This window comes from Euprymna scolopes, chromosome 41 (genome assembly GCF_053919585.1).
Source record: "Euprymna scolopes isolate OS-2025 chromosome 41, ASM5391958v1, whole genome shotgun sequence".
In the NCBI taxonomy this organism is placed as follows: domain Eukaryota; kingdom Metazoa; phylum Mollusca; class Cephalopoda; order Sepiida; family Sepiolidae; genus Euprymna; species Euprymna scolopes.
Genome location: NC_136522.1, coordinates 20244515 through 20262470, shown reverse-complemented (window position 1 = coordinate 20262470; position 17956 = coordinate 20244515). Strand labels below are relative to the sequence as shown.

At 32.0% G+C, this 17956-nt stretch overlaps 1 protein-coding gene across 3 annotated transcripts in view; it reads right to left on the bottom strand.

Moving 5' to 3' along the window:
- LOC145266398 (uncharacterized) overlaps positions 1 to 17956 on the bottom strand; it is a 199092-nt gene that overhangs the window by 42599 nt on the left and 138537 nt on the right. The window contains exon 1 of one of the 3 annotated variants that reach the window (XM_080122041.1): positions 7710 to 7877. The exons of the other annotated variants lie outside the window; for them this stretch is intronic. Coding sequence (XP_079978167.1) covers positions 7710 to 7755 — 46 coding nt within the window. The 5' untranslated portion in view covers positions 7756 to 7877. Of the gene's footprint in view, positions 1 to 7709; positions 7878 to 17956 lie in introns of those variants that run through there. 3 annotated transcript variants of the gene reach the window in all.

Genomic DNA, 17956 nt, shown 5'->3' with positions numbered 1-17956 from the left:
AAAAAGTACAATATAGTGAGAATGGAGTTGACTCTGAAATATATTTAAATTATAAATTTCAAGCAAGTAAAATATTAGCGTATTTTCGTAATATTGCGTTGTGATTTGGCTTTCAAGCGCACCTGATGCGTATTCTATTTTTTTTTTCAGAGTAAATACTTGTTTATTTTCATAATATTGCGTTGTAATTCGGCTTCCAACGTATTTCATACGTATATCAATTTAAAATTCGAATTCAATCAACGCTTCTTTCACGAAAGACACTATCCTGAACATCTATCTTGTCTATGAAAATCAAACGTGTAGTAACTCTCATAGCTTAAAGGAAGGAAAACTCTCGTAGCTTAAATAAATAAGCTACTTCCTGTTTTAAACGTAACTGTTGTAAATGATTAAATAAATTAATATTAATAAATCTTAATAGAACAATTACAACGATTCTATAACAACAAACAATTAATAACATGGAACTATTTATTAAAATAGATTTTCTTGAATGTAATATGCAAATGAGGTTATTCATTGAATGTAGATTTCTTTTACTTTAATAATATGTATAGAAAATGTGCTGGAATAAGCGTGTATAGTAGTCCGTTTTCAGTGTGAAATTACTTTTGCGAAGCAGTTTACATTTGTACATATTAATTGAATTGTGAACAATTAAACAAACCAATAGACAAGAATACGACTTCATTATAATAGATAACAATAAATCATTCAAATATAAATGTATGATGGCAGATGAAAGATTTCGTTGTTTTCAAAATATGAAGCAACTTCATACATACATTAGCAGGCCGCCTGGCGTTGCCTGTTCGCAAAATAAGCATAAACATGGTATTTACTAGCATTTCAGCCCGGAGGTGTATGTTGAGCAAAAAACAAAAAAAAAAAAAAAAAAAAAAAAAAAAAAAAAAGGTCAATTTTTAATTTTTTTTACCCCTATTATGACACCTTAACATTTATTGTTTTCGGATCAAATCAAGTTATTAAGTTAGATCCATGTCCAAGGAACATATATCTAAAATTTCAAGTGTTCAGACCCAAAATTGTCGGAGGAGTTTGGTAGAGTTCTCAAAGGTGAAATCGTTGAACGTTGACCCCTTAACAGCCAAATTTCTGGCCGAAAACGGATCACAAAGATGTTTCCAAATCTCAGTACCCTGTATATCAAATTTCGAGTCTGTAGACTGAAAATTAACAGATTTATTGCGTAAGGAAATGTACACGGACACACACACAGACACACACACACACACGCAGACACGTTCACTTTTATAGATATATAGATTATAAACACAAATATCGTAGATATTAAGCGTAGCGTTAAATTCCGTTAAAATAAATAAAGTAAAACATAACGAAAAGAAACTGAGATAGCTTGAAAAAGTGTTTTCAAACCTACTTATTCTTGACATAAGGAATCTGTCACGTATATGATTCACGCATGTGCATCCGTAACAGCAAACAGATAAACATCATATAACCCGCACGGATAATTTTTCAATTTCCACCCCTTAACAGCCCGTGTTTTCCGAATGAAAACCGATTATGACGTTTTCACATGTCTGACTACTCTATATATCAAATTTTAAGTCTGTAGCTTAAAAAAATTCGTTGAGTATATAGGTTGAGAATTGTCCTCGCGCATATTCACTATATATATATATATATATATATATATATATATATATATATATATATATATATATATATATATATATATACTAGCTGTACCCGGTATGGCGTTGCTGTGGCTCAGTTTGTTAAAATGGAACACATTCCTCAAGAAAAATTGCATTTTGTTCGTTTATTTACTTTTATTACTTTTTGCAATTTTTTTAATCAATAAAAGTCCCCCCCCCCAAAAAAAAAGATTAATTTTTTACCATAAATTGTTAGGTGAAAGTTTTTTTTTTCAGGAAAACTTGCACTTTTTTTTAACGAGATTTGGCAGTAAACGTTTCTCTTTGAAAACGGAATTTTTATTATAAAAAGAACAGATGAATGCTTTACATGAACACTGTAAATAGTTATGTGAATGTAGAGAAAAGTTTGATTCTTTTTTTCATGAGAATGTACAAATTATTTTTTTTTTAACAGATGGTCAGAAAATAAATAGAAAAATACTTCCATCATTAATTATCCTGACAAATAAATAAAATGTTGATTTAGTGTTTTAACATCATGCTTATAAATTATAATAAAACTTGTTGAGTATGCGCTGTTTTACGGTTGTTGTAAAAATGGAACGGAAACTTAAATTTCGCTCCGTTTTAATCTTTCTTATTTTTTTAATTGTGCCCCCCAAACGAATATAATCAAAACAGTAACATTCAACAATTATACTTTTATGTATATAAAACAGAAAATATTTAAAAAAAAAAAAAAAAAGTTAATAACGAAGGGGAAATAATTCCATTTTTAAACGAAAAAGTCAGTTTGGTATATCTTTTTGCTATTTTTTACATAAGTCCAGCTTACCATTCACATTGGAAATGTCGACATTCATAGGTTGTCGGGTACGCTTACAACGAATAAACACTCCAATCTAGTAGATGTATCAGAATTTTTGTAGGAATTTTTGATACCCCTATCACGAAACTGCGAATAAAATATAAAAAACTCGTAATTTCTCTTTTAAAAGTGGGTTGTTTATTTTCTTTATGGATTATACTTCCAAAATAAACTATTAAAGTTGTTTTAAAAGTAATAGAAATATTTTTTTTATTTTTTAAAAAACAGTAATGAATTTTACGAACTCAATATTTTTCAATTTTTAAACTTTAAAAATCTATCAAAATTTTTCTATTAATTCTATTTTTACGATATGTTCAAGATCAATGTGAAATTTTATGCTCTTTCCAATAAACCGAATATAATATTTTAGACGAACATTTTTTTAATTCATGCCCCCCCATTTTCAAGTGTCTATTAAAAAGTAAATAATTAGTTTACACATCAGAGTTTTATATATCACAAATTGAAGAGAAAAGGTCAATAAATAATATATTCCAATTTAAAACAAAAAAGGTAGTGTTTTTGGAAATTTACCTGTAAAGTTCGAAGTTTTTTTTAAACCACGTTGTTTGTTTTTTCTTTTTTTTTAATGAAACCTTGGTCCTTGCTCCTTTAATTAAAAAAAAATTAGGGCTTGAATTACATTTTTCGAGTAGTTATAAGCTTGGAAAGACAGGGGGTCGAATAATTTACGCCTCCCATTTTGAAATGTCTATTAAAAAGTAAATAATAAATTTACTTACCAAAGTGTTATGTATCACAAATTGAAGAGAAAAGGTCAATAAATAATATATTCAAATTTAAAACAAAAAAAAAGTAGTGTTTTTAGAAATTTACCTGTAAAGTCCGAAGTTTAAAACCTTTTTTTTTAAACCACGTTGTTTTTTTTTTTTTTTTTTTTTTTTTAATGAAACCTTGGTCCTTGCTCCTTTAATTGAAAAAAAATTAGGGCTTGAGTTACATTTTTCGAGGAGTTATAAGCTTGGAAAAACGGGGTGGAATTATTTACTATTTTTCACGAAATTTCTGACATACCTACCAATCTACCGATGCTAGAACGGCTTTCGGAATAGACACCCCTAACCTTGCCAGCATACCCGAAAAGCTATAAAAGTTGACGTGTCGAATGTGAACGATGAGTTGGACGTAATGTAAAAATATACCGAATTTAAAATGGAACGAAATTCAAATTTCCGTTCCATGTTAACAATAATCGTAAAGCAGAGCATTCTATGCAAACTTTACATAACTTTCTGTACTAATGCTAGTTTTTTAAGCAAAAAAAAATTAGGTTTGGCTATTAATTCCTAAACTCATTTCACCCTAAATAATTTAGGTGACTGAAATAGGAATCTAATTGAATCTTTAATTTCCTGATAGTATGTGAGAAATTTATTTTTCTTCGAGTTATATCGAATCCGTTAATACGGACTTTAGGGAATTTTTTCGGAATGTTACTGTAAAAATTATTTTTTATTGTTACAAATTACGATGCTTTATTTACATAAAAAAAGCAAAAATAAATTCTTGCGTTTTTTATTTACTACTGAACAAAGGTATTTTTTGTTTAAACAAAATAAAACATTTTCACTAAGAGTTAAGTAAAAATAATTAGTTCATTATATTCTGCGATCATTATTTGATAAATACTGCAATTTTCAATAAAATTGGTTAATTTCCTGATTTTTGGTGAATTTTACAGTAAAGGGAGGAGTCAAAATGTTTATACGCTTTGAGCATCGGCATTCATTGTCTGTCCCTACCATTTTTCGATGAATATTTGATAGCAAAGCGACCACGTGTGGTTAATTTAAATCAAATTTCAATCACATGGTTACATTATCAATAATCATGTGATTAAACCCATTGAAAATTTACCGATATTGTAAACACATTATATTTACATTAAGCCTGTGAGACCAAAATATCCTTTTCTGAGATTTAAAAAGAACCCGCGAGATCAGGAGAAAGAAATGTCCAGAAAATCGCTAGATTTTTAACTTTTATCGTCTGAAATTTTAAAAAATCGCTAATTCACCCACCCCCCAACTCCAACTTTTAACTTCCTACAATAAAATAATTATAAATATAGTATATTCAATATATAAAATGTTCCGTGTTTTCTCACTATATGTTTCTGGAATTATATTGAAGCGGTTAGCTCCCCAGAAGGCTTACATATTTTATCAGCTAGTTTTACCTGTTTTTTTTTCAGAGAGGGTTTTTTTTTTTGCAAGAAACAAAGCATAAACTCAAACTTTTTATAATAAAAGTTAAATTGAAATATACTGCAAATTAAACATCACAATAATGGTGCTACATATTTTGAAATTAGAAAAATAAAAAAAACAAAAAAAAATTGTTTTAGCATGTTAAAAGTATTTAGGTTGGTAGATAATTAAATTACACTGTATTGGTATAAATTTTTTTTTTTTTTTGCTGTTTTTTGCTTTTTACAATTTTCGACTAAATACTTCTAAATTAAGCGGGATTGCTTAGATCGTATTTTAAACGAAACTTCGGAGATCAGAATGCCCCCCCACCTAAAATGTACTTGGAAAAATCGATTTTATAGCGAGATTTAAGAATGGTTAGCCGAAAAAAGGTGAAAAACAAAACAAATAATCAATAAATAATTGTTACCAAAGGCAATAAATAAATGCTACTTTTTTTTCTACTTACATGAATGAGTTTATTTGATGTTTTAAAGTATTTTCAAGCGCTTTTCTTTATTTTTTTAATCTAAAATTGCGGGTGTGTTGGTGCGAAATATCTCCAGATTTTCTAGAATTCCCCGCTAGATTGCAAACGAAATCTCCAGATCTAGCAGGAAAACCGCTAAATTGGAAACACTGGCCACGTGTCAGGAAGCGTTAATAAATAATTGTCCCTAAATAAAAAAAATAGCCTATCGGTACAAAGAAAACCACCTATTTATCATAGAAAAATGAAGTATAATGTTATAATTAAAAAGAAATATATAAAAACACACATGGATATAGCAAACATATTATACCAAAACGTGTAAGCCATCCGCCCAGTGGTTTTTAGACTATTAATTGCGAACGAACCAAGAGTTACATTTATATATATATATATATATATATATATATATATATATATATATATATATATATACACTGGGAAAAGTACCCGTCGTTGACTGGGTTCAAAAACAGCCTACAGAAAATCGAATCTGGTTTATGAAAGTATGATAGGTTATTAAAAGGAAGGGTTGTAAAGAGATAGCTTCGAATTTGGGGGTATCAAAACCAAAGCAAAATATGATGAAAGTAAAAATAAAATAGATAAACCCCATAATTTATTATACCATACCTGTTCACACTGAAACACTTATCACAATATTCTGTGGATCTATATTTAAAAAAACCTTGTTAAACTTTGTAACATATTTCCATTCTATATAGGTCCGGCGCGAACGATCATCCCATAATTTTATTATACCATATTTCTTCAAACTGAAACATAATTATCAAAGTATACTTACGCAGATAGATATGAAAAGTCTTTATTAAAGTTTGTGCCTATTTCTATTCTATGGAAGCCAGGCGCGAATGCAGACCTCACAATTTTATTATACCATCCCTATTTAAGTCAAAACATACTTATCAAAAACACTTGTAATTTTTTAATTTTTTCATTTCCATACTTTGTGGATCAGACCCCACAATTTTAATGAATCATCATTATGCCAGATCTAACATACCCATTCCTGTGTCTCGATACATCTTCTATCATTATATGTGATCAGTTTTATATAATAGTCAACCATATAGGAGCATATTCGTGACCAGACACATACACTGACGCTAAGCTTTATATATATATATATATATTGATATGTAGTTTGCTTGAAGCATTGTGTGGGATAGGTATGTAGTAGAGATTTAGAAGGCTGTCACAATGCGAGGAATGGATATATAGTCGTTGTTGGTGAAAGGAGACGAAAAATAGTGGCGATTTACAAATCAATAAGTACATAAATATATTTATTCAGTTGTATTAGATCCAAATGTCTTACTCGTTATATCTGCGACAACATCCATTATTAATTTCGGAAAAAATTCCCTTTTCAAATGGTAGACGTGACAGATCGATTCAAAGCAGGCTAGGAGCGGAAGTTTATATATATATATATATATATATATATATATATATATATATATATATATATATATATATATATATATACTGTTCCGGCAAAAAGTACGCACTTGTAATTTTTTCAAAAACTGCAAATTTAAGCTAAAAAAACTATACCTCTTTTGATTGTCTTTTTATTTCTCTATAATTTTAGCTGTTCATATTTGACTTTTAATTGAAATATTCTAATAAACAACCTCCACCACCTTGCAGCGTTGAAACTGAGCACCCGACGGACATACTGCTTACCATCACTGCTTATCCTATTGAACTTGCTTCCGTCGCTAAAAAGCACTTTTGACCAATATGAAGAGTCATGATTTTCATTGCATCTGACGAAGTCCCGGCGACGCTTTCTGTTCTTTACAGAAATCATTGGCTTACGTCTTGCAACATATCCTCGCTAATTAAATTCCCTTAATCTTTTCTTGACAGTAGAAAGGGAACTTTTTAACAAGATTGCACTGTTGTTGGATTTGGGGAGCCGTTTCTAATCTGCTTCTTAGGCGGCAGATCTTGATAGCATTGTCTTCCCTGTTAAAAGTAACTCTAGTACGACCAAATTTAGGGGCATCACGAACACTGCCGGTATTTTGGTGCTTTTGCGCAGTCTTTTGTACCGTTTTCTCATCACATTTTAATCTGCGGCCGATTTCTCGATTGGATAAACCGGAAAGCTTCTGACGACCACTAAGAGAAAGTCGTGGCATATGAACTAAATGTTACAACAACAATTACGATTAGAGATGCTTTGTTGCCTGCTGATGAACATTTTAAAGGGGAGATAATTTAAGCTGGTTTTAAGCGAATTTGTTGCTGCGGACTTTCTTTTTGCCTCCTCAATTTGAGGCTATTTTTTTTTAAATTGACATGAACACTAGAATATTTCAATTAAAAGTCGAATATCATCAACCCGAGCTCAAAATTTTGACAAATAAAACCGGACATGAATACGAGTGGTTTATAAATAAAAAAGACATAAATGCCCAAACTTTAAATTTAAAAGCGGAATTTGTTATACTTACCAGTTGTAATGAAAAGCAGAAAGAACCCGATTCGTTCCATCGTCATTGTTTTCGTGATGATGACCGTTCGTTTAGAACAAGTGTCAATTCTCGAATGAATTTATATTCGCATGACGTCTCTTTTATTTCTCCCTTTTATATTCTTAATGCAGCACATTTTGATATTGATCACCCTTTTATTTGTTGTATTTTCTTTGTACACATTTACTGAAAAGCTAAAACCTCCTTTTCAGCTGAACATTTTATTGAATATATCGGATAAAGAAGAGAAGATATAATTAAAGCAATCCTTGTTTTCGCTTGAGGAAATTTGTTGGTTCAAGAAATTGCGGTGAATGATGGCGGATCAATGATTATTTTGCATTGAATGGTAAAAAGCAACAAAGTATAGTCTTTAATTCTGTCCTTCAGGATATTTTTAATTTGCTTAAACACACAAATATACACAGACATGCATGCACAAATACACAAACACACACACAGGTGTATATATATATATATATATATATATATATATATATATATATATATATATATATATATATATACATACAGTGCGTAGAAAAAGCATTTGATACATTCGTTTCTGTCGTATTTCTAAAAAGAAAAATCAAGTTAATTTGAATGAAATTCACACTCAATCTTTGAACAGATATCATCAATCTAAAAATAAAAAAAAAATCAAGTTAATTTGAATGAAATTTACACTCAATCTTTGAACAGATATCATCCATCTAAAAATAAAACAGAAATGAAGATATACTCAGTTGACAAATATTTATTAACAAAAAATTAAATTACTCATATGCAAAAGTATTTAACACTGTTAAATATCATTCTTAAGCACTTATTTAATCTTGTTACAATATTTCAACCAATCAGAACTTGTACTTTTCCATTGTGCGGACTTTCTTTTTGACTCCACAATTTGAGGCTATTTTTTAAATTGATGTGAACACTAGAATATTTCAATTAAAAGTCGAATATCATCAACCCGAGCTCCAAATTTTGACAAATAAAACCGGACATGAATACGAGTGGACTTATAAATAAAAAAGACATAAATGCCCAAACTTTAAATTTAAAAACGGAATTTGTTATACTTACCAGTTGTAATGAAAAGCAGAAAGAACCCGATTCGTTCCATCGTCATTGTTTTCGTGATGATGACCGTTCGTTTAGAACAAGTGTCGATTCTCGAATGAATTAATATTGGCATGACGTATCTTTTATTCCTCCTTTTTATATTCTTAATACAGCACTTTTTGATATTGATCACCTTTTTGTTTGTTGTATTTTATTTATACACATGTACGGAAAAGCTAAACCCTCCTTTTGAATATTTCGGATAAGAAATGGGGGATACAATTTATGCAAGTCTTGTTTTCGCTTTGGAAAATTTGTTGGTTCAGGAAATCGCGATGATGATGGCGGATCAATGACTAATATATATATATATATATATATATATATAGAGAGAGAGAGAGAGAGATAGATAGATAGATAGATAGATAGATAGATAGATAGATATGTACAGTGCGTAGCAAAAGCATTGGATACATTGGTTTCTGTCATATTTATCAAGAAATATCGAGTTAATTTGAATGAAACTTGCACTCAATCTTTGAACAGATACTATATATATATATATATATATATATATATATATATATATATATATATATATATATATATATATATATATCAAGAAAATAATGGAAATAGTATTCCGACAAAATAGAGAAATAAAAAGGAACAAACCGTATTATGTGCTCATCACCGTTTCGTCTTCATTTCATCCAGAGCAAGTCTCGAAATAATGACGAAACGTTGATGAACACATAATACGGTTTGTTCCTTTTTATATATATTAGTATATATATCTATATCTATCTATCGTATTTCTCGAAAAAAATCAAGTTAATTTGAATGAAATTCACACTCAATCTTTGAACAGATTGCAAGAAATATCGAGTTAACATATATACAGACATGCATACACACATACACAAACACACACAGAGGTATATATATATATATATATATATATATATATATATATATATATATATATATATATATATAAATACAGTGCGTAGAAAAAGCATTTGATACATTCGTTTCTGTCGTATTTCTAAAAAAAAAATCAAGTTAATTTGAATGAAATTCACACTCAATCTTTGAACAAATATCATCAATCTAAAAATAAAACAGAAATGAAGATATACTCAGTTGACAAATATTTATTAACAAAAAATCAAATTACTCATATGCAAAAGTATTTAACACATTGTCAAATTTCATTCTTAAGCACTTATTCAATCTTGTTACAATATTTCAACCAATCAAAAATTTCATTCTGAAACTGTTATTTAATCTTGCTACAATATTTCAACCAATCAAAAGGCACTGCAGGGTTCCGGCTTCTTACAATTCAGTTGATAACAGCTCTCAGACATTGCACAGGTCGCTTCTTTCTTTACTGGTTTATAATGGTTAAAACAAAGGAGTTGACTAATGATATACGCCATGAAATCATAGCAAGGTATAAAAATGGAACGAGATACAGAATAAAAGCTTCAGAACTAAATTTAGTGGTGAGTACAGTCGGGGATGTCGTGAGAAAGTGGAAAGGGGGGGGAGGGTAATATAAAAAAATTTCCAAGAAATGGTCGGTCACGTAAATTAACTGATGTTACCGTTCGTTACATTGCTCGTAACGTGAAGAAATAACTATTTTTGACTCGTTCAGAAGTTCAGAAAGATTTGCAGGAAGTATTGAAGTAAGCAAGGACACAATCAAGAGATCATTGAATCGTATAGACTTGTATTCTCGATCACCGAAAAAGACTCCATTGTTGAGTCTTAGATCATGTGAAAGATCGTTTGAAATTTGTTTATAAATATCAATGTGAATCGGATGACTCCTGAAAGAAAGTAATTTGGTCAGATGAAACGAAAATTGAGCTTTTCGGAAGAAAGATGCGCACCTGTATATGGATGAAAAGGGCAAAAAATTAAAACCATCTATTACTATTACCACTGTAAAATTTAGAGATGGGAGTGTGATGATTTGGGGCTGCATTTCTGCAAATGGAGTTGAAGGAATGGAAATCATAGAAGAAAGAATGAATGCGTCAAAATACACGAAGATTTTGTCAACAAATCTGTTCAAGAGTGCCGCAGATTTAGGGTTGGGTTGTGACATTATCTTTCAGCAAAACAATCTCAAGCACAAGGCTAAAATAATCATGAAATCGTTTAAGGATAATGGAACTAGTGTTCTACAGTAGCCTAGCCAGTCACACGACTTAAATCCTATTGAAAATCTGTGGAAAACTTTGAAGTTATGGGTGCATGCAAAATATCCCAAGAATATCAAGGAATTAAAAAAAAAAGTTGGCGAAGAAGAATGGCTGAAGCAAGTTTTTGTAAGAAACTAGTCGGCAATTATGGAAAGCGTTTCGAGACTGTAAGGTATACAACTAAATATTAGTAAATGTGGTATATACTTTGCATATGGGTAAATTGATTTTTCGCTTATAAATATTTGTCAACTAAGTATATCTTTATTTCCCTTTAATTTTTAGATTGATGATATCTGTTCTAAGATTGAGTGTAAATTTTATTCAACCCTCCATATCGTCTTCTATTCCCTCTAGGATCGTACAATCCAGATGTAAGTTTTCCTGAATCGACGGCCAAGCCTGCCAAGGTTTTAGACTGATCCATATGATCATCGGGTACTCCCTGTCGTCTTTATCATCCAATTCACATTCAAATTGTCCTGAATTGATTCCCCTTTAATAGTGAAGTTCTGCTTGAGTCCAGTCAACGCTCTAATAACACCCTGCACCCTGTTCGATAGGATATTCACCAAAATTCAGCAAAGTGTTTACTTTTCAATATTCGGTTAGTTTATGCTGTAAAAATTGTGGAAACCACGAAAATGGCTTACCGTTAAAGAGTCTGTGCGTGTGTTCGTCATGTGAAATTAAGCTGTCGGGAAGAAGGAATAAAGAATCAAGATGGCGGCGCCCACAACTTTTATAACTAAACGGTCTCGCAAAATAACACAAAATCTCGCCGCTCCTGTGCCAAATGTCGCTGATCGACTGCGTGAAAGGAGGCTGCAGGGAGAACGCAGATGGACGATTACGAGTATCCTTGGAGACTGTTGTTGCGTGTTACTGAGTCACTTTACTGTCTTGCCTTTTCATTACATTTTCTCCTCTTTGTTGTCTTACAGTTTAGGTCTATTTCTTCAGTTAAAACGGACGATAACTTGTTTATGGATATGATGTAAAGTTCATATACCTTGTTCTAACTAACATCCAAATAAGTATTTGGGTAGAAACACACGCTATTTGTCCACGTTCACGTGTCCCGCATCGGGTGATTAACACGAAACCTGGCCATCAGATTTGACAGGTTGCTCTCATACCTCTCACACTCTCTAGCTAACTTCGACCATGTCTATGTTGAGATCAAGGATGACATTTCAATGTCCTATCAAAGCTACGCACTTTTGGCACGTAACGAACACGTCCAGATCCCACAAAATGGACCCCTCTCTCTCTCAAACGCTGCTGTGTGCATAAATCGCGGCGACCCGAAATAAAAAATATTTTACGACAATATTATTCACGAACATCCCGACCTCTACATCTTTATTAACAATGTCGACCCTAACAGACGGAGAACGTTTCAAAAGTAAGGGAACGCCTTTCTCCCGAAGTTTTGTATATGCTGAGAAGACGTCAGCATCTGGTCAGAATCTTACCCTCCCTAGACGAACCGAAGAGCGTCTCCTGGATTGCAGATATACCCACTCCCACATCTCCATGTACACGAGCTGTCCACTTTCGATGACCTCATGAAGATTTCCTTTTGTTAATGGTAAAGTCACCCGGGCACGAAGGCGGATTATCCAGAGTTATCCAGGTATGTACAACGGGTCTATTGAATTTAACAACGTGGAATCGTAAAAAAATAATAATAAAATTGTAACTGAGCGAGATTGACGTTTTGCACGGCCCCATCACTTGTTTGGATGTTATAATTGGTTCCGTGGCCCAGGATTTCGTATCCTTGGCAGAGACTGGGGCTTGTCACTCTCGTTAGGGTTATAAAAACAGCTGTATGTAAAATAGCGTCACTACTTTATCTATTTTTGTTGATCCTGTTTTAATAAACGACCAAAATGAACACTCTTCAGAAGATGAAAGAGATGACGACTCCTTCATAAAAATGACCGATAATATTTAGTTCTGGTTGGCTGCTTCTCCTCTGATTGATTGTCGACGATTTTGTGTGTGTGTGTGTGAGAGAGTTACATTTAAAGAATGGGATTGCAAAACAATCGAATCTTTTGATTGATTCCATCTGTTCAAGTATTTATTGATCTTAATAGAATAAAGAAAAGAAAAATCTATAAACAAGGGCGCGTTATGATTTTAAGCTCATTGAGTCATAAATGATTTCAATGTAGAAATTCTTTCATTCTTATCCTCATGATTCAGTTTGATTCAGTTAGTTTTATATATATACTAGCAGTTCAGCCGGCTTTGCTCGGGCCCTATGTACTGTCCATAACTTTATGTGCATATATATATATATATGTGTGTATATATATATATATATTATAATATAAAGCTGAGCGTCTGTGTGTGTGTGTGTGTGTGTGTGTGTGTGTGTGTGTGTGTGTGTGTGTGTGTGTGTGTGTGTGGTCACGAATAGGCTCCTATATGGTTGACTATTTTTAAAAAACTGATTACATATAATGATAGAAGATTTATCGAGGAGCAGGAATGAGTATGTTTGATCTGGCAGAACCGTGGTTCATAAAAATTGTGTAGTCTGCGGTTGCGCCTGGCCCCCAAAGTATGGAAATAAAAAATGAAAAAAAAAAAAAAACGTTTACAAGGGTTTTTGATATAGATGTACATAAGAATACTTTGATAAGTATGTTCCAACTTAAATAGGGATGGTATGATAAAATTGTGGGGTCTGCGTTCGCGCCTGTACTCCATGGAAATATGGCACAAACTTTTCATATCTATTTGCGTATGTATACTTTGATAATTATGTTTCAGTTTGAAGAAATATGGTATAATAAAATTATGGGGTTTTCGTTCGCGCCTGACCTCCATAGAATGGAAATATGTCACAAAGTTTAACAAGTTTTTTTTTAAGGGGTGAGGGTCCACAATAACACCTTAACTTTAATCCTAATTCACGTTAGCTTTTATTTATTTTTTTGAGTTGGATCATATTGTTAATTGTCTGTATTTTTGAGATGATGTGTTTTCATTTATTGTCGGACTGACTTCCTCGTTTAGGCCGTTTTGCCCCCCGGCCTTCATCAGGTGTCGAACTGGGGAACCGTTTGTTAGGAGTCTCGAACCCAACCCTTTATTATTATTATTATTACGGAGGTACCGTGTTCAGACTCCAGCTAGGCTCTGGGACATAGTTACTGATTCTCTGTTTTGAATGTTACTTTTCACTGCCTTCGTTCAGGATTGAACTGAGCACCTTTGGGTAACTGTAAACTTTGATACAACGTCTAGGACCACTCGGCCATATGTTTTGACATATAACCGAATGGTCTTAGACGTTGTATCAAAGTTTACAGTTACCCAAAGGTGCTGTGTTCAATCCTGAACGAAGACAGTGAAAAGTAACATTCAAAACAGAGAATCAGCAACTATGTCCCAGAGCCTAGCTGGAGTCTGAACACGGTACCCCCGTAATAATAATAAAGGGTTGGGTTCGAGACTCCTAACAAACGGTTCCCCAGTTCGATACAAAACACTTGATGAAGGCCGGAGGGCAAAACAGCCGAAACGTTGTGACTATAACAACCAAGATGAGGAAGTCAGTCCGACAATCTCAATAAATGGATCATATTGTGTCGAATAAATTCCTCATAAATTCACGTTCTTATTAAAGTGAAAGCCAAAAAAAAGTCGGAACTTTAGACAATTCTCGACACAAATTTTGCATAACTCTTTTTTTTCCCTTTCCACTTGCACGTGCCACTCTTTCGAAAATAGATAAATAGATAAATAATAAAAAAAATAAGAACGTTAGGTGTTATCGTGTCAAAAGAAGGAAAACTCCTGCTCATGTGATTACGTGTCTTGTTACAAATATTTACATAACCTTTTTATTTATATATCTGTTTAAGCTTTTTTGGCAGTGTACTAGAAGGAATTCAGTTGATTACAACCCTTTCTGCGTGTTCTTTACATTACAATAGTACAACCCTGAATCCGACGGCACAGTACTACACCGTTCAATACTGTAAAACTGAAACGAAGCTGTTCTGCTTGAAAAGGGCGCCATTTTCTTCTTATTCATATTTATATCGATTCTTTGCTTTAAAAAACTAAAGTAATTACGTGTTTACTTTTTTAATATCCCATTTTGCTGTTTCGGAGCATTTTACTAAAGTAAGTCAAGGTTCATTATTTTTCAAAACTGTTTTTGTTTCTTTGTTTTTCGATATTTCGTCGATATTATTTAGTAAGAGTGTTTAGCAGAAAAGCCAACAAACGACTACCCGAAAAAATAAATATGCAAGAAATAAATGTTACAATAGTCTATAAAAGTTTAGTTCATGTTTTTTTTTTGTTTTGAAATAGTTTTTAATGCTCTTTACTTGAAATAATTTCAGTGAACCGAAATTAAAACGAAATTTGAGGCGATAACTACTTAAATGAATTTTTATATAAACTACAAATGCCATAATCGAATATTCCTCAAGCACAAAATAACGGAAAACATTAAAATATGTTTATAAATATTCCTTACGTTGACGGAACTCTCTTAAATTGTTAACACAGAATGCTCAGGTACCCCTCCTTCAAATTGAAAACGGGGCTCTCCATTTCAAAGTCGCTGCCATTTTGATTTTTTTTTAACCGGTTTGTGAATTAAAAAAATAATTGTTTTTTTACAAACTACTTAAAAATACAAACCAATGAACTTTTCTACCATAAAAGTAACTTTTATTGACTATGGTAACATTTATTTCTTGTATATATATATATATATATATATATATATATATATATATATATATATATATATATATATATATATATTATTATTATTATTATTATTATTATTATATATATAACATTTTCTCTTTGTAAGGAAACATTATTTTGTTGGTCACTCTTGGCTACGGATGGAAACAAAGTTGATATAAAAAATATATTTTCGCGAAAATTATCTTTACTTTCATCATATTTTGCTTAGGGTAAAATTTTTGAGAATCAAAACCTATCTCTTTACAACCCCCTCCTTTTCATAACCTATCATACTTTCATCAATCACAGTCCATTTTCTGTAGGCTGTTTTTGAACTCAGTCAACGACGGGTACTTCTGCTAGTATATATATATATATATATATATATATATATATATATATATATATATGTGTGTGTGTGTGTGTGTGTGTGTGTGTGTGTGTGTGTGTGTGCGCACGCGCGTGTGCGTAAGTGTGTGTGAATTAAAAAGTTTGACTCATGTCCAGGTAATCTACATCTAAAATGTCAAGTGATAGATAGATAGATAGATAGATAGATAGATAGATCATATTATCTAATGTACTCGGTCAGATTTGGAGTTTAATAGATATCAATTCCCTTCATTCCCGATTGGTGGCCCTGAGGTAAAGGCTCAGTAAATGGAGCAAAAGATGGCTTCGTAGATGGGTACGAATCTCTTGATATATAACCCTACACTGATGATTGCATAAGCAAGAAACACTAGTGTCTTCAAGGAAAAATGAATGCTTATTATTTACTTACACACACACACACACACACAAACACACACACACATATATATATATATATATATATATATATATATATATATATATATATATTAGCATGGGTGCCCGGCGTTGCCCGGGTGTTTGGAGGTGTGTGTTGCCCCCCCCCCAAAAAAAACCAGTGGTAGTAGGAAGGCAGGCTTGAACCTTTACCGAGGGAGGAAAAGAATGAAATCCGTCTCCTCTAACGAAAGTTTTAGGCAGATAGGCAAACGTACAACATACATACATACATACATACAGACATACATACATACATTTATATATTGGTAGCTCAAATTTTCGATCAAACAAATTAAAAAGCTTGCCCTATCTCTGAATGGCTTTTATGTAAAATTTCAAATATTTGGACCAGAAATTGTCTGAGTAATTTGGTAGAGACCGCAGAGGTCAATTTTTTTTTTAACTTTGACCCCTATTATTACACCTTAACATTAATTGTTTTGGGCTCACATCAAGTTATTAAGTTAGATCCATGTCCAAGGAACCTATTCTAAAATTTCAAGTGTTTAGACACAAAATTGTCTGAGGAGTTTGGTAGAGTTCTCAAAGGTTAAATCGTTGAACTTTGACCCCTTAACTGCCAAATTTCTGCCCGAAAACGGATCACATCGACTTTCCCAAATCTCAGTACCCTGTATATCAAATTTCGAGTCTGTAGGCTTAACATTGGCAGATTTATTGTGTAGAGAAATGTACACAGACAGACAGACACCAGACACTTTATATATATATATATATATATATATATAGGGTTAGTTCAATTTCGTTAGTTTATATATACATATATACAGCGTTAGTTCAAGTTAGTTTATATATATATGTGTGTGTGTGTGTGTGTGTGTGTGTGTGTGTGTGTGTGTGTGTGTGTGTGTGTGTAAGCCTAGCCAGTACCAGATTGGTAACCATTTAAAAAAGCTGTGCGCTGTATGTATCGCGCCGAGTCGTAGAAATTCCAGGTTAGGGATCTGGAGGCGCGTTTAAGGCCGATGCATATGACAGCGTAACGTCACTTCCTAATTAAGTTGTAGGTATAGACAGCTTCCGGTATTCAACCACGTGGTCATGCTAACAGGCATAAAAAAATATGGCTAACAATATGTGTTACCGATTGTCCATGTATGTTCTAAAGAAAAGGAACAATTCTCCATTCGGAAAATAATTATTATAATTGCACATTTGGGATAATTTTAATTAAAATATCGTAAGTGAATTCGTGTTTGAACTTTTATTTTTATTCGAGAAAGTCGAATATTTCATTTTATTTTATTTTATTTTTTACTGCAAAACAAACAATTGTTAAACAAATATTATCAAAAGCAAGATAAGTTACTTTTCTACCAAACTGGATATATTTTTCGTGTTTTTATTCAATGTAACATGTTTATTCAGCTCGAA